Here is a 27,141-nt window from a genome sequence, read left to right as displayed (position 1 = left end):
TGTATTGTGTGAAAGAAAAATTCTGTTGTAATGTCACCATTAAGTTCTAATGCCAAACGATGAAAATTTAAGGAAAACGATTCTTATATTTTTATGAGTGGATGAGTGCGTGAAATAGTACACAGACATGTCGGCATAACACAGTAGAACACATCGTGTCAAGTGTCAACCGCAATCGATCAACGCAATAAAGAAACCACCACCATCGAACACATACAACAGCAATATCACCACCACGAATGACAAAACCCTCATGGATTGTGTGTCCTCTGCGGGTATGTTGTAAACGACCGACTTGTGAAGCAATCTTTTTTCTCGTGGTAAGAGAAGAGCGCCATCACATTTCGATTAAGAGATGAACTCCTTAATATAACCTCTTTCCCCCTCAGTGTCAGATCTCCTTTGTTTTAACGGGGTCAGCCCCCGAGTTCGAAACCTACGAATCATACGGCCCACGAGCTAAACATTAAAAGCAAGGTCCATGAGTCAGACAGCTCATGAGTTATACATCAAGTGAAACAGGCCCACTGGCTTGGCACTGAGAAAAACATGCCTATAATGAAGCAGACACTAGTTATACGGAAATAAGACCCACAAGCCCGACACTAGCCAACAATAACAACAACAACAAGCCCAGGAGCTCAAAACTGCGCACATTCGACACAGAGTTACACAGCAAATGAGTTCAGCATTAAGTAAAACAGGTCCACTAGCTACAAAACAGACACATGAGCTAGACAGTACGCACATTACCCTTGAGCTCAACACTGAAAATAAGCACTGCGATGTAATGTCGAACTCGTGGACCCTTTTTTATTTATTTATTTTTGCCTAGTGTCGAGCTCGGGAGCCTCATTTGCCTACTGTTGAGTTCACGGGCCTGATTTGTCGACAGTGTCTTGCTCGTGGACTGAATAGAGCAGGGGCCTCATTGGGTTGGTGTCGAGCTCGTGTGTCTCGATGTGCAGTTGTGTCTAGCTCATGGGCCTTGTGACTCGTGGGTAGTATGACACGTGGGCTGTATTACTCTTTGGTGCCGAAGTATACGTTGACGTTAAATTATCAGTTACGATGAATAATGATATCCAGGTGTAATCCCTGCTTGATATGGCGTAAGGTGTCGGAGAAAACTTTAGCCAGGGCATAGAGGGCATCATACAACATTGTCATGCTCCAAAAGCACATGCATTCTATGATTATGGTCCCTGAAGTAAGCGGTTACAGCTCGTTATTCCGAAGGCCCTTCAGTCCGAAGATTCCTTATTCCGAAGGTTCGTTTTTCCGAATTTCATTTTCGGATGAACAAATCTTCGGAATAACGCCACACTGTTCGGATAAACGAACCCTTTTTCATTTTTGGATTAACGAACCTCTAGGTATAGGGAATTTGCGTGTTTCGGATTAACGAACCTTCGGAATAACGAACCTTCGGAATATCGAACCTTCGGAATAACGAACAGCACCCGAAGTAAGCAAAGGTTATATGATTATTTTACTAACTATAGTTATAGGCCTTCTTTGCCAGCTTGAGTCCCCGTTATCTAAGCTCGATAACTCAAAAGATCACTGAAGTCATGTTTATATTTCCGATTATGTAACAGTGTCCACCTTTTATAGCACATGCCATATGACATCAGAATAATCAGGTGATAAGAATTTGTTGTTTTTTCAGCATTGTCCCTACGGGAAGAAAATTGAAAATGTGGCAATTTAACAAAGAGCATGGTAACTAGAACTGTAACACGACTGACAAACAGATCAAATAGTGACAGAGACACAAGGTAATTGTACTTCTTTGGCAGAACTGAACATTCAGATGGTAGCAACCCCCCCCCCCCACCCCCATTAGTACTTTCTTTTTAAAAAAAATCCAGTCGTTTTCTTCGCTCTCTTGTTTGTTTGGAATCAGCCTCATGTCTTGATACAAAGCTTCCATATTACTTACATATATGTCCTTATAAATGACTATAAAACGTCTTTTTGAAACACAGGCTCATATCAACTTTAAATTTAAAGTTCCTCTGTCATTAAAGTTGCACAAGGAAAAAAGACACCTCCGGAACGTTGAAGTCCTTCTTGCCTTTTTTTTTAAATACATGTATCTATCAAATATAAAAAGATAATTGGTTGATTTGAAAGTTAGGCAGCGATGACATTGCCTCACACTACCTCACCTTTCTCTATGATAATTTTGTCCTTGAAATACAAGGCCTTTCTTATTGTCAATATTTGTCAAACTAAAACCCAACCATATCCTTGACAACTCTAGAACAAATCACAATTATGTCATCAGTGACAATTTATTGGCTTCTTGTCTACGAAAGAATTCCTATGAAGATTTGCATGCCACCTATATGCATGGGGAAACTTGTGAAGGCACAATGGCGTCAAGTTATAGTATGTGACTTTTTCCTCTGTTTGCTTTTATGAAGAAAATTTATCTGAGACGTTCACTCTTGCTTTTGTTCGATCATACCCTATAACATATAAGGCCTATCAGAAGTCAACTCAAACATGGATTTAATTGGATTGGCATTTCAAGGCTGTCACCACCCTATTCACAAGCTTCAGTGATCATGAAGTAGTTACAATGCACCATTCTCCACACATTATGGGTATTCCCCATTTCTCTATACGGTAAATCTCAGAGATCGGCACTCGAGGACAAGCGCCTCGTTATGTAGAAATGCTTTAGTTGTTCAGTTTGGAAAAACCAGGAGTGGGGTGGGGATTCCGACACGGCGTTTTCCGGAACAATGACATGTTTTGATGCATTAATGTTTATATCGTTCTACTTGCTTCCGGCCAGTAATAAACCATGTAATGGAGCTCCGCAGTGCCGTCTGTATGAAGCGCAATGCGATATTCGGGAGGATTGAACATTGTACCAAGGAACTCATATTGACACAATGGTGAGAAAAACTACATTTTGTGCTGTATTTCTTGTTTTGGCAGCAGGGCTGCCTGGACGCGAAAGCAAGATAATGTGCTTGGATTCCAGAGGTATCGCGGTAGACTGGTGAGTCAACACCGTTTTCTCATACGATCCGTTCTGCGCGACGTGTATTCCCCTTGTATATCAGTGATGAATTCGCCATACACTGCGTGGGTGGTCACATTACATACATTATGGTGCATCCTATCAAAACAACCTGAGCTCAGTGCATTATTAGACTGCGTCTGGCTTCACGGATCCCCTCCTATGTCTCCGGAGGAGAGCGATAACGTCAAAAAGAAAAATAGATAAATAAATAAAATAAAAGACTCCTCCGGACAGACGGATCTTTCTGTCTATCTCACGATCTGCTATGATTTGTGTAAAGAAATGCTTTGATGAGACGATTCGTCCTTCAGATGCAATGATAAGCTGTCTTTGTTGACGTGCACACGATTATCACACAAACTATACTGATGTCTGTTCTAGTGGAGAAGCGGGTTTGATTGCTGATTAAAATCGAAGATCCTTGTAATTGGCTGAGAATGAAACATCTTAATTGGGTGTTTTTTCTTTAAGTAAGTCACAGTATGGCTGTGTGAGTAGACATATTCTCTTTCTCCCTCCCTTCCACTATTATTTAATAGTAATCTATGTGTGAAAGTTGTGGGTGTGTATAGGCCTAGGTGTATCTAATATGTATACGTTTATGTGCGAAGGTGTCTCGTTCATTTACCTGACTCCACATAAAATCATTTGCAATATACTATGACTGTAAAGTATTATACTGAGTATCTTCATGTAGGGGCTACCTAATGGAAGATGCTATCAAGGCTGTCTGCATTGCTGTTATTGTAAACGTCAATTAAATTCAATTCAATTTATTTCACATCTCTTAGAAATACACAGATATAGACATGTAAGCCTATATACACGTATACAGAACATACATGTATTATCACAAGAGTATACACGAAACAATTTCAGAGCACAAAGAGTACAAGGACGCCGTAAAATAGAAAATATTACAACAGTGTAAAAAAAAAATGCTGCAGATGTGATGGAATGACAAAGGTCCTTGGCCTATCAGAGGTCAAACCTTTGTTGGACTTCATGTAAAAGTTTACATTAATTACATTATTGATACGTCAATGTGATAGACTATTATTTCGCAGCATAAATGGTCTAAAATGGTCTTAGTCAATTCAAATGAAAAGAATCAGTAGATAAAAACCCCGTCTGGATCAGTTTTAGGCTCTACCTCCTTGGACGAGTTATGTGCTTGACCCACTCACCCGGGTGCAAAAATCATTATGATTGCGTGGTAATGCTGCGAAGATTTATAGGGCCCGCCTCGGGGCTTGGCCCAGAGAGAACATTGTCAAACGAAACATACACACTTATGTATGTATTAATATATATATATATATATATATATATATATATATATACACTCCTAGATGGGTCATTGGAAGACATTTCCATTTGTTTTATATGCAAATTTATTATTACATGTTCAATGGCAGTTTACGCAATGGAGACACGAAAATTGTCTCCTTAATGACCAGTTGTCTCCCTAATGAAGACACTTCCCCCCAATATGTCTCCCTAAGGTGCCAACTAGGGATATATATATATATATATATATATATATATATATATATAATTTTTATATATCATTTTTATTATTATTATTTTCATTATCATCATTATTATCATTATAATTATCATTATTTATTTATATATTCTTGTAAAGCGTGAGCTGTCTTGGCCGTGTATACGTATTATGGGTGCTGCATTATTCATGATAATCGTGTCTGGAAGGAGGCGCCAGGGGACGTAGCGTTCCTTCACTTTGAATGCATGGCAACTACAGTATTCGACCTTTTGACGGGTCTTTCTTCTTCAAGGCTTGCTTGAGGCGTTGGAAAAGGTGAACTCTCGCAAACAAGCCCTGAAGAAGACCCGTCAAATGGTTCTTGGCATTCTTGGCATTAACATCAATGAAAGTGAACGAACGCTACGTCCACTGACGCCTCATTCCCGTCACAATTACGTATCTGATAATTATATATATACATAATATGTAATCATAAATGTGTGTGTGTGCGTATGTGTGTGTGTGTGTGTGTGAAGAAAGAAGGAGATGGTGAGGATGAACGAGTAATTATAAACGTTGTCCGTATCTTTAAGAAGGGACAGAAAGATTTGGTGAATAATTACCGACCAATTTCTTTGTTGACTTCAATCTCTAAAATTCTTGAAAGGGTGGTTTACACACGATTATTAAAATTTCTCATAAATCATAACATTCTGTCGGATTCTCAGTTTGGTTTTAGAAAACATTACAACACAACCCATGCTTTACTTACTTTTATAGACAAGGTAGCTCATGCCATAGACAGTTTTGAACATACAATTGGAGTTTTTCTTGATTTTTCTAAAGCTTTCGACACGATAGATCATGAAATCTTGTTTTATAAATTGTGTCACTATGGAATCCGCGGTACCCCCTTAGAATGGTTTAAGAGTTATTTAACAGAAAGAAAGCAATTTGTTAATATCAATAGCCATGATTCGCAATTAAAGCCTATTTCATGTGGAGTCCCGCAGGGCTCCCTCTTGGGCCCACTTTTATTTATCGTATACATAAACGATCTTCCAAAATCATCGCAAATTTTGTCATTCATTTGTTTCGCCGATGACACAAGCTTGTTTTTTTCACATCGAGACCCTAATGCACTAATAAATATGATGAATACTGAGCTCAGGTCCGTGCAATCCTGGATTTATGCGAACAAATTATCCTTGAACATAGAAAAAACTCATTATATGGTATTTAGTAATTCTTTGAATGTTGTTCCATATGATATCAAAATAAATGATTTATGTTTAAAGCAGGTTAATAACACAAAGTTTTTAGGGCTTTGGATTGACCAAGAATTATCCTGGAAAACTCATGTTAATTTTGTAAGTAAAATTTTGTCTAGAAATATTGGCATTATGAATAAACTCAAACATTTCTTTCCTGTTCATATTTTGCAGAGTATATATTCTTGTTTAATATCTCCACACTTCAATTATGGAATTTTGGCGTGGGGAAATGCAATTCACTCATTACTAGATCCCCTTCTCCGTATTCAAAAGCGTGCAATAAGAATCATAAACCACGCCGGATATTTTGCCCATACCAATTGTTTTTTCCATCAAAACAGAATTCTGAAAATTTCAGACTTATTTTCTTATAATCTCGGAATTTTTATGTATAAACTAACAACTAATGAATTACCATCTGTTTTTATTCACATGTTCAAAAGGAATCGTTCTATCCACTGTTATCCCACTCGCCAGAGTGACGCCTATCACCTTCCCCGTACTCACACTATTTTTGCAAAGAAGACAATTATATTTACTGGACCCAGATATTGGAATGATCTCCCTCTAGATATCACTTCTTCCTTATCCTTATTCACCTTCAAACGCTAATTAAAACAGTTATTACTTAGTGGATACACACTACAAAGCCTTTAGCAACCTTTTTATGCTCCCAGTCTTTTGTCCTTGTCCTCAGCACCAAGTTATTCAAGTGATTTCATGGTACCGATACATCTTATAATATAGCATTTTTGTTATTCAAACACTGCGAGATTTGTATGCAGTCTGGTTTGTGCGATATCTATGTGGTTCATTAGTTTATTACTCATCGATTTTTTGTACTGGTGTAATTTTAGTTGGTCAAGACAAACAAATCCGTTCTCCGTGTAAAATTATATGCCTATGAACTCGGGAACCTACAGTTTTACAAGTTTTAAAGCTTTTATGTAGGCCCCATCATATTTCTTATACTTACTAGTGACATTTTCATACGATGTGACCATGTACATTTGTGTCAAGTATATTTTCTTTTTCTTTTTCTTCTACAATCAAAAGACATGATTGTATATATTTTGTACTCTTGTTTTGTCAATGATTTGTAATGTCATCATTGAGAAAATGGAAATATGAAATAAATTTGAACTTTGAATAAACCCTATTGCAAAACACTTTGAACTTCTCTTTGAAACTCCTTCAGGTTTATTGTCTACAAGCTCCCCCGCGATTCAAAGAGCAGTGACCCGCTCATCAAAGAGGGCGTTGCTCACATGTACATGGATGTAAACAGCCAGTCTTTCTCGCGGTCTACGGTCTCCCTCAAAGACACCAACCAGGCTGTGGCCCGAACTCTGCAGCAAATTTACAAGAATCGCAAAAGTCAGGTAACACTTTCTCTTCGGCCTTTCCTGATTCAAAAGTGAGCTGAAGGTAACAAAATGATTGTAAATAATTGAATGATAAAGCAGATCTTGATAAGGTAATGAATAATCAGAGAATGTAGGACAATTTTGAAGTAAAGATCTTGGATCTGTGAAAAAAAAAACCCCAATGTCTGAAAACTGAACAGTTCTGGTCGAGATGAGGATTTAGCATTTAACGTTTTGCGAGATATTCAGAAACCACTCTATGAGATGTCAAAGAGCATGCAGTTCTAAGGGGTATCAAAAGTTTATTCGATGAAAATCGGTTTTGAAATGGCTGAGATATTCAAAAACAAGGTGAAAAAAAGAGATCCTAATAAAGTTGTGGCATGTCGCCTTTTATTATTAGCGCTTTTTTTGATAGCTCAGCCATTTGAAAACCAATTTTCATCAAATAAACGTTGAATCCTTCTTAAAATTACATGCTCTTTCATATTTTATAAGAGGCTTTTCATTATCTCACTTAGGAATGTTCAAAACATGAATTCCCATCTCAACCAGTACTGTACAGTCCCTTTAAAGGGATGGTACAGTATCGGTGGAGATGAGAATTGGGCTTTTAACTTTTTGCGAGATACCAGGAAAACACTTATGATATAGTACAGAACATACCATTTTAAGAGGAATTCAAAGTTTATTTGATGAAAATCGGGTTTGGAATGACGAAACAGCCATAAACAAAGTAAAACAAAGCGATAGTAATAAAAGGTGGGTCCCACATTTTATCATAATTGCTCTGTTTTGGATATCACAGCTATTTCAAAACCAATTCTTATCAAATAAACTTTGAATTCCTCATGGAATTACATGCTCTTTCATATTTCATAAGAGGTTTCTCATATCTCACCAAAAAAATGTTAGAAACCTGAAATTAGGTCTCAACCTAAACTATGAGATCCCTTTAACCGCGTCTTCCTTCATGATTATTATGTTTGATTGTTATTGGTTTTTTTTTTTCTTTTACGTTCCTGCCACAGGATGTTGTGTATGTGATGTACAACGACGATTTTCCTGTAGGTAATGGAAAGGCCCCTGCAAACGGAGGCCACGCGAAAGGTAAGCACCAGTTTAAGGACGTCAACATGTATGGCTGTGACATTCCCTGTTAATATGATTGTGGTCTTTCCCTGTAAAGGACATTTGCCCAAACATTCCCTGTTTCACGTAATCAGTATTCTAAATGATATCGCAAGTAGCAGCTCACAGCGGAATGGATTGTCTGGTGATTAGGAAGGGCATGTATGTGTCATTTGCTCGAGTGCTTTTTCCACCAACTGCTTTGTCAATTCTCTGCAACTCGTTATTGGCTTTTTTTCTTGTTTCTAGTCACTTAAAAATCATTTTAACTTTCTGTTTCAATATCAGGTAAGATGCGATTTAGCGACCATTGTCCCTCTGCTGTTAAATTTGACAGAGACATTGCCGAATAATGAGCTGTCTTTCAATAATGATTTCTTCCAGGTGACGTTGCTTTCGATCAAAAATCGGGATTTTGGTTGATTCACAGCGTCCCGAAATTCCCGCGCAAATCTGGCGAGGGTTACGAATGGCCATCTAATGCCGGGGAACATGGCCAGTCCATGCTGTGTATCTCTATGAAGACTTCAGAGTTCGTCAAAGTTGGTAATATGACAATCTTTACACGCAGCCATTACTTAGATCACCTCTGCTTCTGCTGTTGTTATATTTTTAATTTGTAATATTTTTAATTCATTGTTTCTAATGTGGTGTATATTATACACCACGATAGTCACCAACTCTAAACGTTAGTCACCAACTCTAAACGTTACTCTTCGACCTTCTCATTTCCCATACAATTTTATTGCAACTGATTGACAAATTGCCCTACATCGCCGTAAACAAAAATTTCATGAAGTTGAATAATTACGCAGTATATACCCGCTGCATGTTATAAGGATTCAGGATTGGCTGTCGTGTGGAGACTCGATGGTCTAGTCGATAAGACGCCTGTCCGTTGATCAGGAGGTCGTAGGTTCCAATCCTAACCGAGTATATTTGCCCATTTTGTATTTATTTTTTTTTATTACAGCTTAAATTCTACTAAACACTCATTAATTCGGTGCCTATTTACGTCGATGTAAGGCAATTTGTCAATCAGCTGCAATGAAAAACAACTCTGTGCAAAAATGTCATAAATTTGAGTTAATCATCATTAGTAAGAATTGTATGTTGATGTGGACAATAATCGAGTGATAAAGCAGCTGAAGGAAAATACTAATATTCGTGGTATATGTTAAACACTGTCAACAACTGTTGTCACTACTCGTACGTTAGACAATGAGTATATGTCATTCCATTATAGGACGCGTAGACAAGAAAACGAGCTACAGTAAGATGAGCAGGTAAGAAGAAGAAAAGAGAACGAGTTTAATATCGGAACTCGGCAAAGGGGACTTGTTTTAAGAAGACGATAGGATAAACTGTCGTGGATCTCGGCAAATCGATTTGTTTCGGATGAGAAAACAAACGAAATAAAACTCGTCTCGTCAAGTTAAAGAACATTATTCGCTTTTTCGTATTCACTCTCCAGAGCACTGTAACTATAATGAATCATCTTTTAGTCTATAATTAATGTTATTATTTTACAGCTCACCAACTTTTCTACAACAACCCTTCGGTGTACGACTCACAAATTCCGCAATCCTTTCTCGCGAAATTTCCTGACCTTGTCTCTGTGATCGAGCGACGCCACGTCGAGAAAGCTCCTTGGAACATCTCGGCTGCTTTGACCTCTGTCAATAGACAACATTTCATCAGCTTCGCCAAGTTCGCCAAGTTCAATGAAGGTGAAATAGTGATGCTTACCCAAAAAGATGATTTCCATGATAGTTATGTAATGATTTTAACGATGACAATGATAAAGATGCTAATGATGGTAATGAGGCGAAGATGGTGACAATGAGTGGTGTTTATTACCACGACCCTGTTTTTAAACTAGATATTGAAAGAAGGAATAGTGATGAACCGTATTAAATAAAAAGAAAATCGATAGGCGAACTAGTATGATAAATCATATGGCAGCAACTGAAAAACTACTGGATATCAACAAATTAATCAGCAAATGATTAAACAAAATATAAGGGAATGAAATGCCAACGTATGCCGTGTGGTGATGATTCTCGAGATGAAATAGAAAGGCTACGCAAATCTTTATTTTATAGAGGTGGCAAGATGATGGAAATAGAAACTATCTATGGTTCATGGTGACATCAATCATGATGGAAAATAGTTATGTAATGAAAGTAAAATATGCTCTCTGTGCATGGCAATAACAAGATAAGAAATGCAAATAAAGAAATCTGATGACGAGAACTGATATTGCTTGCGGTCCTTGCCAATTTTGCTAAATTTTAAAGACAAGTTAGGTGTTGGGCATAGTGATATTTTCTGTTGTAGTGGTGATAAGCATGTATAGTTAACAAGGTTTAGAGGTGGAAAAGTCCGAGTTGCATTGTTCTGAAACTTCCAAAATAAGTCTGTTCAATATTTCAGTCGAAAAAATGCGTGAAACCTCCCCATTCCCCCTGAAAAAGTGAATTAATTTTATAAATGTGATTTACGGTATGTTAGAATAAATAGTTTTCCGAATGATGGAACATGGAAACATTATTTTATTCATACAAAGCTTGATAGTGAAACAATTTTCAAAACGTTTTTATACTTGGAGTTTTCTTCACTTATTTTCTCATCACTTAACAACTCCGTTAGGAAAATTTTGTACCATCTTTTTAAATGAGTGCCTGCAATACTTATCAGTGATTTTAAGGCAGTGACGATGATAGTGATAAGGATAATCACAAATCGGGTTGATAGAACTGACATTATCAGCAGTGATAAAAATGGTTCCATATATGCCTTGAGACTGCAGTAGGACTGACTAATTCGGAAGGTAGTACACATGATGAGATCGATGATATCGATAATGATGATCATAGTGCTGATATTGATAAACTATACTGTATGAGACCTACATAAATCTTAAACATCTGAACCATCTTAGCTTGCAATGGCTTGGAAAGTTGCCAAATTTTATTCAAGAGGCTGGTTTGTAGAAGAAAATACAATAGTTAATTTAGTGTGAAACATCAAATTGAAAATAATCACGATTATGATGTTGATGACGATAATTCTAATGATGATAATAGCAGCATAATGTTTAGCTTTGGCGAAGTCAACAACAACAACAACAATAACAGCAACAGCAAGATAAGATACCAAAGGGGCTGTTACGATGGTGATTATGAATTGGTCGGTGATGATGATAATGGCGAATGCAGGAATTATATAGAGCAATGTTATTGTGTTCACATTGTCGAAACTTAACCATCTTTTAAAATTTCTGCTTCACAATGCTTCAGCTCAGTAATTTTATTTTCTTACACCTTTCATCTCGCTTCTTTGCCTATTGTGTCTTGTACGTAAATCGTGCCAATACAGTGGATAGACTTTCTCAAACTCTCAATATTGCTCTTGTGTGAATACAAATACATAATTTCATCAACAACCAAGTATCTGATATGTCGACACAATGGAGAGAAAAAATACCTTTGTGTAAAAAGAAATAAGAAATACCAGGGTGCAACTTTGTTACTCTCAGATCTGTACTCGTATTGGGTGGCGCCAGCGTTGGGCTGCGATATGTATGCTGAGACGTGGAGGAGGACGGGGGAATCTTTGGCGTCCTTCTGCACCGGGCTTTACAAGGTGGAAAATGTCGAAAAGGTCACTTTTGATGGCGTGCTAAGCTTCAAGTATACCAAGGACCATTCTAAATGGGCAATCAGCAAGCGCGGGACTTGGACTTGTATTGGAGACATCAACAGAACTGTGAGTAGGCCAAGATAAATATCAATGTGCATAATTATGTGTGTGTGTAAGCTATGGTATTAACGACCATAAACATGAAGTCTGATTACAATTCAGGTTTTGGTTGATAATGATTTTGTAGCAACAAAGGAATTAAAGAGAATGTGTTTAATGTGGGAATGGAGAAGGGTTAGAGTTCTGCGTAGAGAGAGATTTGATTTGATTTAATTTAATTTGATTTGGTTTGACATGAATACGTAGACAGAAGTAGGAGGGTGCGTCTTCGTTGCTCTAATTCTGACTCTTTTGTATTACCAACTTGTCATCATGCTTGCCACTTGTACTTGTCGATGCTTTATGTCTTTGTTTTTAAACAGAAAAGCCAGTATAAAAGGGGCGGCGGGACTGTATGCTTCAAGAATCGCGCTGTTTGGGCCACCTTCAAGGAATTGATTGCCGAATTCTCTGAGTGTCTTGCCGAAGTCTCCTAGTGTACCGCTCCGTAATGCGTAAAATAATTCCGACCTTCTCTGCGAGTAAGCTAAAACAGACAATGATCTTATTGTGATGATTATTACATCTATGGGAAGAAGAGAATTACACCAATGACTTGTGTTTAATGAAGAAGTTTGCAGTGTTGACAGAAAGATTTGTTTTCTCGAAACTCGAAACTCGACAATGACGAGGTTAGATGAATACTGTGTGTTTTTCATGAATTTTCTACCATGAGTATAGTGCATGCAATAAGATATAATCCGAGATAACCTATGAAGCATGTGCCATGTGGAGGATATCAATGTATAATTGACTGCTTCTGTTTATATAATGTGTGCGCATTGTATGTGTTTGTACTCACAAATGCATGTATGTACAAGTGTATTTCTTCTGTAGCCAATTTTGTATTATCTCAATAATGCCAAACTTGCGCTGCTCTCCGAATATCCTATATCCTCATTCACAGCTCTCTCCATTTTTCTTCCTTACCCACTTCCGTCTTGATTGATTTCTCATTTCATCCCTTCCTTCTTCCTGAAATATATCACTTTCATTAATTCTGCATAAAGTATTCTGTATTTCCTTTTTATTTTTTAAGGCGAGGGGGACCTTGTTTAATAAGCTGTGCTTTATCTATTAGGTCCCATATATAGTTATAATTATAATTATCATAATTATTATGAATACATTGCCGTGCTCTGATTTTGTGATTGATATATACATATACATGAATTCAAATAACGGGTATAAATGCTGATTAAGTGAAAATTTGTGAAAATAAATTGAAATGGAATGAATTAAACTGAATTGATTTGAATTGAATATGTGTGTGGTTGTGTAAATGCAAATATTAATCATACCCAGTATATTGTAGTTTTCATTATACCCTTATGATATAATACATAGGCTAACAAAATGAATAATATCAAAGCAACATGAGAAATATGGAGCTAGCCTATAACGCTCATGGCAAAGCAGAGACCAGATTTCATTTCCATTAGTATTACTCTACATTATTGTAGCATTTATATGGCTGTGTGTGTTAAGGCAGATAAAAACTGAATAGGGAGTGATTTTAGTGGTTGTGATTTTAGAACACTCAATAACGCATCCCCATTACAAGTTTGTAATCTATAATAAATGACCTTGATTTCTCTTCCCAATCCGTCCTTTTTCACCGATATTCATATTATTTCCTCTTTCTTAACCTTTCCTTCTTAAATACAGCTTTTATACACACTCACTGTAGTCCCCACTGTTAACCAGTTTGTTATCCGAGGTGATAGTCAGATAGTTTAAAGAGATGTATAGAACGTTATCTATATACATAAGGCGAAGTTACACAAATCGTAATTATTCGCATTTCTTTTTTTTTTCTTTCTTTCTTTACATTTCCCCACATTGATTGGTTGCATACCCAAACAAATGTTTATTAGGATGCAGGTGATAAATAAAGATAATGGAAATGTGAAAGGAAAGACAAGAAATGTAGACAATGATGTGTCCAACGAATCAGCGAAGTAAGAGAACCATGTTGTGAAAGATACGAAAGATCACAAAAGACAATAGATCACTATAATAGTTGTGTAAAGCACAAGTCTCGTACAGGCCAATGGCAGCGACATAATAATAATAATAATAATACCAACAACAATGATAATAATACTAGTAATAATAATGATAAGTGGCTTCTTGTATAGCGCACAGGTCCACCTTTCGGTGCTTATGGTGCTTCAAAAAATGAAAAGACATATAAAACTTTCAGTATAAAAACAACAGGATATAACATATCCACATTGTATGTCACTGCATAAACCTAACAAGGACTTTCTTGTACACGTAGTTAGTTCGTCTATAGGACTCTGTTCATGCCACATCTTCCTGTCACACAATAGTCGAGCTTTTGATCTGCGACGCGAACGCTAAGACGACGCGAATTAGGCAAAAAAAGAGAAAAAAAAATACAAGAAAAGGAGGGTGCGTCGCGTTGTAGATCAATCCAAAGCTCGCTAATCTGACAGATCAAACAGTCACAGTCACGTCATCATGACATCACACCATTTAGGCTCCTAATTTGCATTGTGATTACAACAGAAGGCACTCTCTTTGGAAAATGCGCGAAACTTACAAGACAAAAAAAAACACGTTCCCATTCACTGTGTGGTGTGTGTGTGCATCCGTTTAAAGAGGAGGATATGAGGGAAACATAGGCCTATTCACCATCTATCATCTAACAGACAGAAAGAAAGATATTCACAAATATACGTGATTCTATAAAAATTTTGTACGTTGTATAAATGCGTATATAAATATGTACACATATGTATTATTGACATATAATAGCAATACGTAGGTATAATATTTCCATATATAAACATATGTATATATATATATATATATATATATATATATACATATATATATACATATACAATTACAGAGAGAGAAGATGTTTTGTCAGAATGAAGGACGTGCAATAGATATACATTTCGAAACCAAAACAGTTCTTTTTGCGAAAGTGGTAGGCTTTTGAAAGTAACATGGCACGTGAAGTGCAGTGTTTGAGTATATTGGTTCAGAGAACTTCCGTCATTCCCAGTCATCAAAAGAGCTTGGATTGTGGTGGTGTTAATGTGATAATACAGTGTTTTGAGCTTGAGCTTTTGAGCTTCATGTTCATCCTTGCCGCTGAACATTGACGTGCCATATTCAGCAAAGAAGAAATCCAGTGTTCACATGATGGTGAAGAAAACTACAATTTGTGTGATACTGTTTGTCTTTGCAGCAGGGTTGCTTCTGTTTGCTTTGGCCGCAGGGCTGCCAGGACGAGATGGCAGGATTACGTGCATGGATCCCAGTGGTAGCCCGGTGGACTGGTGAGTTCTTACACTTTCCTTTCAGATTTCCCTCTGAGTGTATCATATCCACATAGTATTTTCACCTTTTAAAATTTGATGTTTTAATACGTACACAAGGTCACATGACAAAGCTATCGTGATTAAAGGCATAATTTACCATTTGCGGATGAAACAGCATTTGTGCTTCAAAACAGTTCCAAAATGTGAACAATAGTTATAATAGATTAATGTTTCCAGACAAAATCTGTCTGCAGTATGGTTTATTGAGAAAAACAGTAAATTTCGCAATAAATCCTAAAATATAAGGACATATCAGTGATATGTCTTTATATTTTAGGATTTATTGCGAAATCTTTATATGGTAGGTTGTTCTGTGATACAACTGACCTAAACATATGCATCAAATGTGATATCCTGAACATTTTTTAAATCACTGCTCCCAAAGGTAAAAATGACATTTAAGCTTGTCCTATGCATAGTAATCACACAGCCTAATACAAGGCTTCAGACGGACAGAATTGTTAATCACACAGTCTGAGCATGGAGGTACCTCTCTGGTCCGAGTAGTCTGGGTAGGAATGGTATGGGATTACTTCTTCAGAATAATATGTCATAACAAGGCGCCTTAAATAAATGTGGCGTATACAGATGTCTTCACGTATAACCAAGGAGATTAACACCACCTCTCTGACATTAGTGGCTGATGATCTATCATGAAAGCTGATATTTCCTGCCACTCTACATTAATGACAGCATTTTTTCACATTAAAGTAATCATTGATGGTATCGGTTACACTCACGTAGCCCAAGCCAGTGTGACGAGACAGTCATGTCTCAATACCGTCTACTCTAGTGCTCATTACACGTAGGAAACATTAACACTAATTAATAAGTTTTTATGAGCATACTTTATGAAATCGACTACTAAGAGAAGCATTAACATGTTTACATTGTGTACGCTGTTTGCATAAATATGTTTATACTTTATTCATACCTAGTTAGCATAATACACCTCTCTTGTCGACAGCATTATATTCATTAATTATAATCCAAAATAAAATCGTCACGACAGTGTTGCTCTCTTTAGGCATTTCATATTTCGTGCTGTCAGACTTGTTGGACTATAATGGACATTAAATTTCCAGGATACACTACCAAATCTCCAGACAAATATGATGGAAACGCGTGATTGGCTAACATTACGCTGTTCTGATGAAGTATGGATATTTCTCTCTCTCTCTCTCTCTCTCTCTCTCTCTCTTTCTCTCTCTCTCTTATGTGTGTGTGCATTTTGTACTAATATTACTTTATTTACATGAACGAGAAACAATGGAGCATATTTGTTAAAGTGGGATATAATAAGGTATTGATGGAATGTTTCACTACGAAGACCATTTTGGAGGTTTCTTTTGTCGTGTTTGAGGATTAATCATTACTGTTTTGTTGCTGTGGTTTGTTTTAATGCTTCATCTTGCCACCTTGCCATCATATTACTGCCAGGTGAGTATTGCAAAAGAAAGATGGCAATTACAAGTAAGACAGATTTATTAAAATGTGAATAGAAACTGAAACCTGAGAAGCATGGGCGGTTTGGGTGTTTATGTGTGTGTGTGTGTATGTGTATGTGTATGTGTGTGCGTGTGTATGCGTGCATGTACATGTTTATGTGTGTGGGCTCTAGGAGAAGTTGTGTTTCTTTGTTTGTAGGGTGTTCAGGGTTTGAGGGACTACAAAACTGGAGATTTTCATTCATATCATCTGTGTTACAACCTGTAGTTAATTCATATCTGTTTTAATGGCAGCTATGATATGAGGAAATGAATTGTATTATAAGGAATATGTGTTGTTGTTCAACCAAATGATGTCTAGTTTTTTCAGTACTGTGTGATTTGTTCCCGTGGACTCTATTTTCATGAAGTCAAACATTTGGCTGTGACTTTCGCTGTATGATTTTACATCATCATCCGAATGAAATTTTAATAAACATTAAGAAAATACACAATGGAGCTCCATATTGTGTATTTACGTATTAATAAGCAAAATCGAAGAGTGGTACTGTAATTCTGGATTTTGACTGTCGCTTTTAGGTTCGAATTCCTCCCGGTACATGCATGATAATCGGACGTCACAGCTTATTAACCCCTTGCATGCACCTCTTGACCAAAGTGAGGAAAATGAACATTAATTTTGAAATGGAAGGGGGAAAGTAGGCAGCGACTTCTGCATTCTATAGTGTCGACACTAAAGATGCTTTCAAAAGGGGGAGGGGGAGATCATAATACATTTTAAGATATTCCTCTTTGACACCCCTTCAGGTTTATTGTCTACAAGCTCCCCCGCGATTCAAAGAGCAGTGATCCGCTCATCAAAGAGGGCGTTGCTCACATGTACATGGATGTGAACAGCCAGTCTTTCTCGCGGTCTAAGGTCTCCCTCAAAGACACCAACCAGGCTGTGGCCCGAACTCTGCAGCAAATTTACAAGAATCACAAAAGTCAGGTACACCAACATTCTCTTCAAACTGTCCTATTGTTCGTATTCAAGAAATATTGAGGTCATGCCAACAGAATCAATGATAATGTATACAAGGCATAGGATAGAGTATTCATTTTACACATTACAAATATCCAAACAATTTGAAGGAAACCTCTGGATGATTTTTAAACTTTTACATTTGAACAAGCATAAATTAGTAATACTGAGCACAGAGTTTCAGAATTTTATAGTGATTGGAATAAAAAATGTCAAAATTTACAACAAATTGCAACGAACAAGGATGATGACATGGCAGCCTCACTATAAGGACTTATGAGTTGGGGCTCAAGCTATAGCAGGACAAAAGAAGAAGGCATGCATAAATTTTACACGGGTGAACTTCTTCTTCTTGTTATTATTATTATTATTACTACTACTACTACGACTACTACTTCTGCTACTACTACTACTTACTATCATCATTATCATTATCAATATCATTATTGACAGTATTATTAGTCTCCCCTTATTCTGTATGTTTCTTTTTTCTCTCCTTATCACAGGATGTCGTATATGTATTGTACAACGACGAATTTCCTAATGGAACGCTGTCTTTACATAAGGGTCACACGAAAGGTAGAGATTAGTTAGGTCTTTACATGCAAAATTCTTTATATCATGCACTAAACGTACCAATCTCTCACTCGTAGATCAAAGATTGCTTAAATATTCAATATTTAGAATGATCAGACTGATTACACAAACTTTTGGATTCGTTCCCGAGCTTTGTATCAAGCAATTGATTTAAGAAGCATTTTTGTGTCCTCCTCAAATCATCATAGCAACCATGCCCCTCTCCTTATCAATCGGTATATTTGACTATTGTCAATTTATGAGTTCGTCTTCTTTTTCTCTTTCTTCTCGTTTCGTTATCATCATCACGTGATTCATCTTACAAGTGATATTGCTTTCGACCAGGAATCGGGATTCTGGTTCAGTTTGTTTTGATTGTTAAACTACAATCACGCGAATAATTTTGAAAATCACTTCTGGGCCTCGAATCATACCAGGTAAGAAACCACCCAGTCATGTTAATCTACTAAACTTTACGTGTAGATTTGATAATACACATACTTTTGTATGGTATTGCAACATTTCGTCTGTTGTCTTTGAACAATTTGCAGGTGATATTGCTTTCGATCAAGAATCGGGATTCTGGTTGATTCACAGTGTCCCGAAATTCCCGAATAGCTCTGATCAGAGTTACGTGTGGCCATCTAACGCCGAGTCATTTGGCCAGTCCATGTTGTGTATCTCTATGAAGATTTCAGAGTTCGTCAAAGTTGGTAATGTGAAAGATTTTACATACAGTCATTTGACCGCTTGTGCTTCCGATGCTTACTGCCAATTTCTAATTAAATTGATTTGCAAAGTATACGTAGCACCAAGCCTCCTCCTCCTTTTCTCCCATACAAGTTGTACTCATACAATTTTACTAAATCTAACAATGCCTAACACAAATACTACTTTGACAGTTGCTTAAACTAGTATTATTACTTCTACCATCACAACTGCTACTTAGCAAAAAGACTGCAGTTTTAAATTTGTTATTGTCTTACTGTTGTAAATTTTCCGTTTTGCATGACTGTACTTTATATCATTCGTTATTCTTGTATTCATTTAAAGCGTTCCATTGTTTAAAAATGCAATAATTCAAGACTTCAAAGTTTGAGGTGCTATGAACTGACCACTGCTGACAGTGCTGACTAAAAAGTCTTCTTCTTTTACTGAACATAGTCCCGGGGAAGTATGGAAATATTTCGTAACTCAGTATTAGCATGATTAGCAGATTAGGGCCTACTCAATAACATTGTCAATAGGAATTACAACGCAATGGAGTCAACATCTAAAAAGTTATGAAGATAGTTTCCTTTGCGTTCATTGGGTATCGTGTGAAATCTTATTGAAGTAAACCTATTAGCAAAATCGCATAATCCCCTTTTATGTTTACAATAATAAAAAGTAAGAGATAGAACACTAATGTCGTATGTTTCAAGCTCGATTACAGAATCACTCGCAGTACTTATTACGTACAAAGAACGGAAACATCACAGCGCAGACGAGAAAATCTCTCGTCTCTCTGTATCTCTGTTGATAATTACCTGTGTCTCTATTACATGTTAGTATGTTCATCGCATTGCTGTACTGATTTCCTGACATCTGTATATACGAACATTTTATTGTATTCCTAATTATTTGTTTGTTGGAAATGAAATAAATCTACTTGAACTTGAACTTGAAAATAAGATGGCGTATTTTATAGTGAGAGAATAATACGACTTGCTAAGATGAGCAACTCACCTACTGGTAGATAAGAAGAGACATCTATTTCCTGTAACTTGGCAAGTCGGCTTGTGTCAGATTGAAGACGAGTTGTTATGCAAGACGGTAAAGCCATTTATTTGGGCAAAACTCGACATGTTGATCAAAAAGAAAAAAAAAAGAATATTTTATTCTTCACTCCTCAGATAATTTGATTTGATTTGATTTCGTTTTATAAACTTTCTCAAAGCTCACCAGTTTTTGTACAACAACCCATGTGTGTACGACGCAAACATTCCACAATCCTTCCTCCCGAAGTTTCACGACCTTGTCTTGGTAACTGAGGGCCACCACGTCGAAAGCGCCCCATGGAACATGTCGGTTGACTTGACGTCTATAGGTGGACAAAAATTCACCAGTTATGCTAAATTCGCCAATTTCAAAGAAGGTGAAAAAATTGCATTCTTGAAGAGTGATTTTAATGAAGTAATAGTAATGACAGTTATGACGACGATGACGAAACTGATGGTGATAACGATGATGACTACGATGATAAAAATCTTGGCGTTAATAGGCACCATCTTGTTATGATTGGTTTTACGACATGATGTTCATGGATGGATTACCGATTGAAAACAAAAAATTTACACGTGGATATACCTATCATAAGCAGTGTGATAAAACTCGGCATAACGAAAATGAATATAGATACGCAAACCACATATCCAACCAAAGATACACATATTGCAACTGATATCAACATAAAAGAGAGGATGCCTATCCTATTTCATAAAGGTGCCGATGAGGGTAGAAACAATGATCCATGGCAATATCACTGGTGATGAAAACACTGATGATAATGGTGATGAAGACGAAATATTCTATCTAAGTGCAAGCACAATGATATATGATAGCAGAATTTTATAAGGGGATGGTGACGCTAGTGGGTAGTTGTGATGACGTCATGGAATCGCGGCCACACTGGCAAAAGATCGAGAAGATCGGCGAGAGGTTGGGGAAACATCCCTATTGAGCGAGAAGTTTCGCGGGAAGTTTGTGGTCACTTTGGCAAAACTTCGAGATCTTTAGGATCGAGATCTAAAACTTTTCGATCTTTTGCCAGTGTGACCGCGCCTTCTGTAACATTTGTCATATTTCTCCAATAAAAAAAAAAAAAAAAAACGGGGGGGGGGGGAGGCGTGCAGTATAAAAGAAACTGATATCTATGTTAGGGTTGCAATTAAGGCAGTGATGTGTCCAGTAGTAAGGATTATGATGAATACAACTGTATATGGTCGCCACAGATCTCTACTCTTACTGGGTGGCACCTGCTTTGGGAGACGATATGTATGCTGAGACGTGGAGGAACTCGAAGACCAGACTACCATCTTTCTGCATCGGAGTGTACAAGGTGGAAAATGTTGAGAATATCACTTTTGATGGCGTTCTAAGCTTCAAGTACACCAAGGACCATTCTAAATGGGCAATCAGCGAGCATAAGAAGTGGACGTGCATAGGCGACATCAACAGGAATGTAAGTAGAAGCCAATGTAATGTGCGTTTATATGTTCAAGTTGTGTGTACAAACCATTTACGACACTAAATAATGACGAGCTACATCTATAATACAGGCTTTTGTTGACGTTTTTTAATAGCGGGAGTTTAAAAAAAAATGATAGAGGACAGAGATCGGTGAAAGTATACATGTCCAATAAGGATGGGTAGAGTTGGAGTTTTGTGCAACCTGAGAGATAGAGAGATGCATGGATGGGAAGATAGAAGTAGGTTTTTTTCTTCCGCTTCTAACTTGGGATTACCAACATTCTTGTAATGTGTTTCGTCGCCTACTTCTGTCTTTGCTTTTAAACAGGAAAGCCAGTTTAAAAGAGGTGGTGGGACTGTTTGCTTCAATATTCCCGCTGTCTGGACCGCCTTCGACACACTGATTGCAAACTTTTCCCGCTGTCCCGCCTCTCTCAACCATTCCTGACCTACCCTGAAGTACGCTCAATAGGCAGTGACGTCATAATGACGATATGCACCCTTGGAAAGAATTGTAGAAATTTATGCCCTGTGGTAGGTTTGCACATAAAACCTACACCTGAGATACAATATTAAATGTTATTCTAGGGGAAAATTTATATTCTGGTCGTTGAAACATCAGAAATTCGGTGTGTGTTTTTTTCCAAACTGTATATCCCATAAAGTAAGAGTATTTATAGGTTATGAATAGCTACAACAGTGACCACGTGATCAAAACAGCTACACCGGAGAAAGGGCCTCCATGCCTATAAAATTCTTAATAAATCTTACCGAAGGTCGTCATTGTACGATAACGAAATCACAAATTAAAACTTTAATATGCATTGTTACACAAATGTGAGGCAATTTGAGATGTCTCAATGTCATTCATACAAATTTTCTGTCATTATAGATCACGGATTGTATAGATGCTGCTTTGTTTCCATGATCTTACAAACATAATTTGCGTCCATGATAATTATTATGTTGGCATTTGACACTACTTTCATATCCAATTAATGATTGAGAAATGCAATTACAGTGTGATGGGATATTTCTTATCGCTATAGGAATACGAAATGATAGGAGGTGTCTTGAGAACTAGCGCATAGTTGAACGCGGTGATACCTATAGGTTATTTCATCGTTGCAACACTGTGAAAATAAATGGTGCATGGAATAATACAAATAGGATACTGATGTACGGTTATGGCACAGTTGTAGTAGGTAGTAGTGTGGTAAAGTATGTTATATGGTGCATTATCTACGTTGTTTAAACAAAGAGAGAAGATAAAACACGTTGCACGTGTGTCAATGTCCGTCCTAAATTTAGGCAACCAAGAAATGAAGGACTCATAATAATGCGGTGCTGTATTTCAAAGGTGCAATGTCAGTCAAAAGTTTAATCATTTTTGTTCGCATGAGCTTTCCTATTTTGGTTATGGTGTAATCTTTGCTTTATTTGCAAACACTTTGTAAATGTAAGTGATTGTAATAAAAGTGAGTAGGTCTACACAAAATCTGATCTCTTTAATATTATTATGTTTAAAAATCTTTATATAAAGTGAAAAGCATTATGACGTTAGGAAAAAATGATATGATCATTAATGCTTTGTCTTTTACCTGATCCTCTTTGTATGACATACTGCATGGTATGATGCTGGTATATTTACCGTGGGCTTTTGTCATCTTATAAGATGAAATTACAAGCTATGGTATAATGTAAAATGAACATAATTAAATTGGACGTGCTTTCGACATATGCGTCTTGAAAGATATCTGACGAATTAGTATAAAACGATAGTGGGCAGTTAAGTACACATCTATACACAAACATATTAACAATAGTGGAAGAATTGCGTAAATTCGAGTGGAAGTTCAACGTATTTTTACAGTCTGTTTGACAGACATGTGTGTTGCTTTGGTTGTGTTGTGGCTGTCAGTGTATGTATTATGTATTATGTATTATGTATTATGTAGTATGTAGAATGTAGTATGTATTATATATTATGTATAATGTATATGTATAAGTATATGTATATGTATATATGTATAAATTTGAGTTTGTACCCTATGTACGCACCGCCCCGCCATGCTCTGGGTTAGGGAGAGAAGAATTAGAGAAACTAAGGTGAGATAAAAAAAAAGTTGATGTCACAGACAGACACACACACACACTGTTTTTTCCTGGCCTGTGCCCAATGTGAAAGCTGTATCTTTTGTTGACATAGATCACCGAGCTTACACAATATTCACCGTATGGATCGCGTGTCGCACTCAAATTATTATCTCATAAGTCGCAAAAATCCGGCGAAACTTGAAAATGACTGCATTTACAGAAATTGGCGTATAGAATAAAAAGTACTGAACCAACATTAATGATTTTGGCATCATTGTCTTCTGCGGAAGATGCTTTTTCTAATGATGTCAAAAAATATGTCACTTTTAAAACGCAAGGTACTGAAAATCCATCGTTCCGCTTTTTTTTTTTTTTTTTTTTTTTTTTTTGGGGGGGGGGGGGGACACCCGGTATATATATATAATATATTGAATGATATATACAAAGACTTTGAATGATTGAAGCAAATTGTTTACCTTGGAATTTTGCCGTAGAAGTGTTTATCACGGTGCATTGAGAAAGACCAAAATAATAATTGTAAGGGTGAGGAAGAAAGAGAGAGAGAGAGAGAGAGAGGGGGGGGGGGGGGGTGTCCAACGAATGAGCAAAACAAAAGAATAATGAAAGATACAAGAGGTGAAAGAATACGTGAGACACTAGCGGTTTGTTATATTGAGGATCAGTCACAAATGACGTCCTTGAGCTTCCTGAACGTAGTTTCATCCAAGATGCTGTGACCTTAACTGTCATACTCTCTTTCTACTGGAAACAGATTAAATGGTGGCAGGGATACCATCCCATCATTCTTACCTCATCTAAGTTGAATAATATGGATATTTATTTTGAATTTGAATATGGATATTTATTTTGATGATACTGTTTTAGAAAGTGTTTCATATACAAAATTTCTTGGAATCACAATAGATATTAAACTTTCTTGGAAATTTCATATAGATTATGTTTGTAAAATTATTTCACGTAGTATAGGCGTCATTAACAGGTTCAAATTGTTTCTTCCCCAACATTCATTATTTATACTGTACTCGTCTTTGATATTACCTTATTTAAATTACGGAATTTTGGCATGGGGAAACACGCATCAAACATTATTAGATAGGGTTTTATTGTTACAAAAGAAGGCACTTTGAATCATTTGTAATGCCGCTCCTTGCTCTCATACAGCTTCTTTGTTTTCTGAAAATAAGATTCTGAAAATTAAAGATTTGTTTTTATTTCATTTAGGACAATTTATGTATAGTTATAATAACAACTGTCTTCCGTTTATACTTGATCTATGTTTCCTCGTAACCTGACATACCATAGTTACCCAACAAGACAGTCTAATGAATTTCACTTGCCCCTGCTTAGAACTGTGTTAGCTCAGCAGACATTCATTTATACAGGCCCAAGATTCTGGAACTCCCTTAGTCCAGACATAAAAAATGCTCCTTCTTTGTTTTCATTCAAAAAAAGATTGAAATCATTCCTCCTTAAGTCTTATAATGTAACAGAAAGAAATTAATTTTGTTTGTTTATCTTTTTCAGTAAGTAGGTTTTGTAAGCACCAGGATGCTATTGATTTTTCATCTGTTCATAGGCTTGTTAGGTCGCGTCTTTCGCGGAATTCCACATCGCATCCCCTGTTTTTCTTACTGCAAACTTGTACATTATTACACGTGCCTTCACAGAGCAGATAATATGTTCTGCTATCAGCAATTCCATACAATTGTACCACCTATATCATTTTCTCGTCGCTTTCAACGCTCTACACTTCTAATATGGCTAATATAGTCTCTGTTGGTTTGATCTTGAATGTATCGATTGATCTAGGCTTTTTGTTTTTAGTTGTCTCGTCTCTTTACTTGTATTTCTGCTTCTTCCCTTTCCCCTTTTCCACTTCTTTTTTTCATCCCGCACACTTGTAGTTAAGTTTTCACCTTTTTTTTTCCTCCTGTGAGGTGCCCACGTTGTACAAGCATAGTCTTTTGAGTGGGTACCTCCACTTTTTTTTTTCGCAGAATGTATAAATATGTCTGTATGAAAAATGCCTAATTTTGTAATGATTATTGACAAATGTTATTCTTTGCTATGTATGTATCATTCCTTCAAATGCATGTCGAATCTATGTTTTTTGTACATTCTGTTGAAAGAAGTGAAAATAAAACCTTTGAATTGAATTGAATTGAATATATATCACTGTGACTTTCGAAAACTTGAAAAGCTTTATAGATCGAGATCTTTCCTTTTGGCGTTTTATGTGAGATCAGGAGAAAGGAAAGTTTGGTCAAGAAGTAAGTGCAGAAAGCAATTAGCGATAGCAAAACATGTCTTTAAAGCTTGATACCTTATCACGTGAGTTGCAGTGCTTAAATAATGGTATGAACTTCCGTCATTTTCCTATTCGTCGAAAGAGCTTTGACCGTGACCGTGTCGTATGCAAGAGTGTCCTGATACAGTAGGTTGGGAGCACGTTTGTCCGAAGAGCCCAATTGATTCATTCCCATTCCATGCTGGGGAACGTTTGACGTGTTGAAAAGGAATTCCATATTTACATGATGACAGGGAAAACTACAGTTTGTGTGATGTTGGTTGTCTTGGCAACCGGGCTGCCATTATGGGGAGGCAAGATTACGTGCAAGGATCGCGGTGGTAACCCGGTAGACTGGTGAGTTCAGATAATTTCCTTTTATAGGCTCTCCCTTGTGTGTGACATCCATAATATATTACAATGTATTTCATCTTAGATTTGCTGTATTAGACGTGTTTACAAGGTCACTGGTGCGTTCCCGCTGCCGATCAGATCAACTCGATCAATCCCGATCAAGCTTTTTTAGCCTGGTCGGGTTCGCTCGGCATTGGTGCTCGGGGTCGATCTACCTTGATCGGCATCGCTCCTGCTTCCTTCACGATAATTTTGGACATGTCCAAAATATTCGAGTAGGAAGCCCGAACACCGACAGCTCGGGTAGTGATCGAGAAGAGATCGCGCTGATCGGGAATCGGTCGTATAGAAATCTAGTGTAGTCGGGACGGATTTTTCCCCCGAGTTCAGTTCCCGATAATCTCGAGTTATACTCGAATGCTACACGATTGATTTCAGATCATCTCGATCCAGGATTCAGCAGTTTCATGAATAACTCGACCGCTACACGACCGATACAGTTCAGTTCAGTTCAGTTTTTATTTCTGCATTTCAAAATCAATACAAATCCACAAATCAACAAAATACTTACATAGTCATTTACACAGCTAGTATTCGTAACGTTTGGATCTTACATACATTTTTTTTTTTTCA

The 27,141-nt window shown here is 36.9% G+C and overlaps 2 protein-coding genes across 2 annotated transcripts; both read left to right on the top strand.

Annotated features, from left to right (window-relative positions):
• Positions 1-2,909: 2,909 nt before the first annotated feature.
• Positions 2,910-12,601, top strand: LOC140240674 (plancitoxin-1-like). The gene is made up of 7 exons (XM_072320428.1): positions 2,910-3,019; positions 7,008-7,191; positions 8,208-8,286; positions 8,692-8,853; positions 9,840-10,037; positions 11,849-12,078; positions 12,435-12,601. The coding sequence occupies exons 1-7, from the start codon at positions 2,910-2,912 to the stop codon at positions 12,546-12,548; spliced, it is 1,077 nt and encodes a 358-aa protein (XP_072176529.1). The 3' UTR covers positions 12,549-12,601.
• A 2,690-nt stretch (positions 12,602-15,291) lies between these two features.
• On the top strand, positions 15,292-22,197 carry LOC140240673 (plancitoxin-1-like). The gene is made up of 7 exons (XM_072320427.1): positions 15,292-15,428; positions 17,726-17,909; positions 18,449-18,521; positions 19,070-19,231; positions 20,458-20,655; positions 21,512-21,741; positions 22,078-22,197. Exons 1-7 carry the CDS (start codon positions 15,292-15,294, stop codon positions 22,195-22,197), a joined length of 1,104 nt encoding a protein of 367 aa, XP_072176528.1.
• The last annotated feature ends 4,944 nt before the right edge of the window (positions 22,198-27,141 follow it).

The sequence above is a fragment of the Diadema setosum genome, chromosome 17 (genome assembly GCF_964275005.1).
Source record: "Diadema setosum chromosome 17, eeDiaSeto1, whole genome shotgun sequence".
NCBI classification, from domain to species: domain Eukaryota; kingdom Metazoa; phylum Echinodermata; class Echinoidea; order Diadematoida; family Diadematidae; genus Diadema; species Diadema setosum.
The sequence above is the reverse complement of the archived record's forward strand: the minus strand, read 5'-3'. Positions and strand labels throughout refer to the sequence as shown.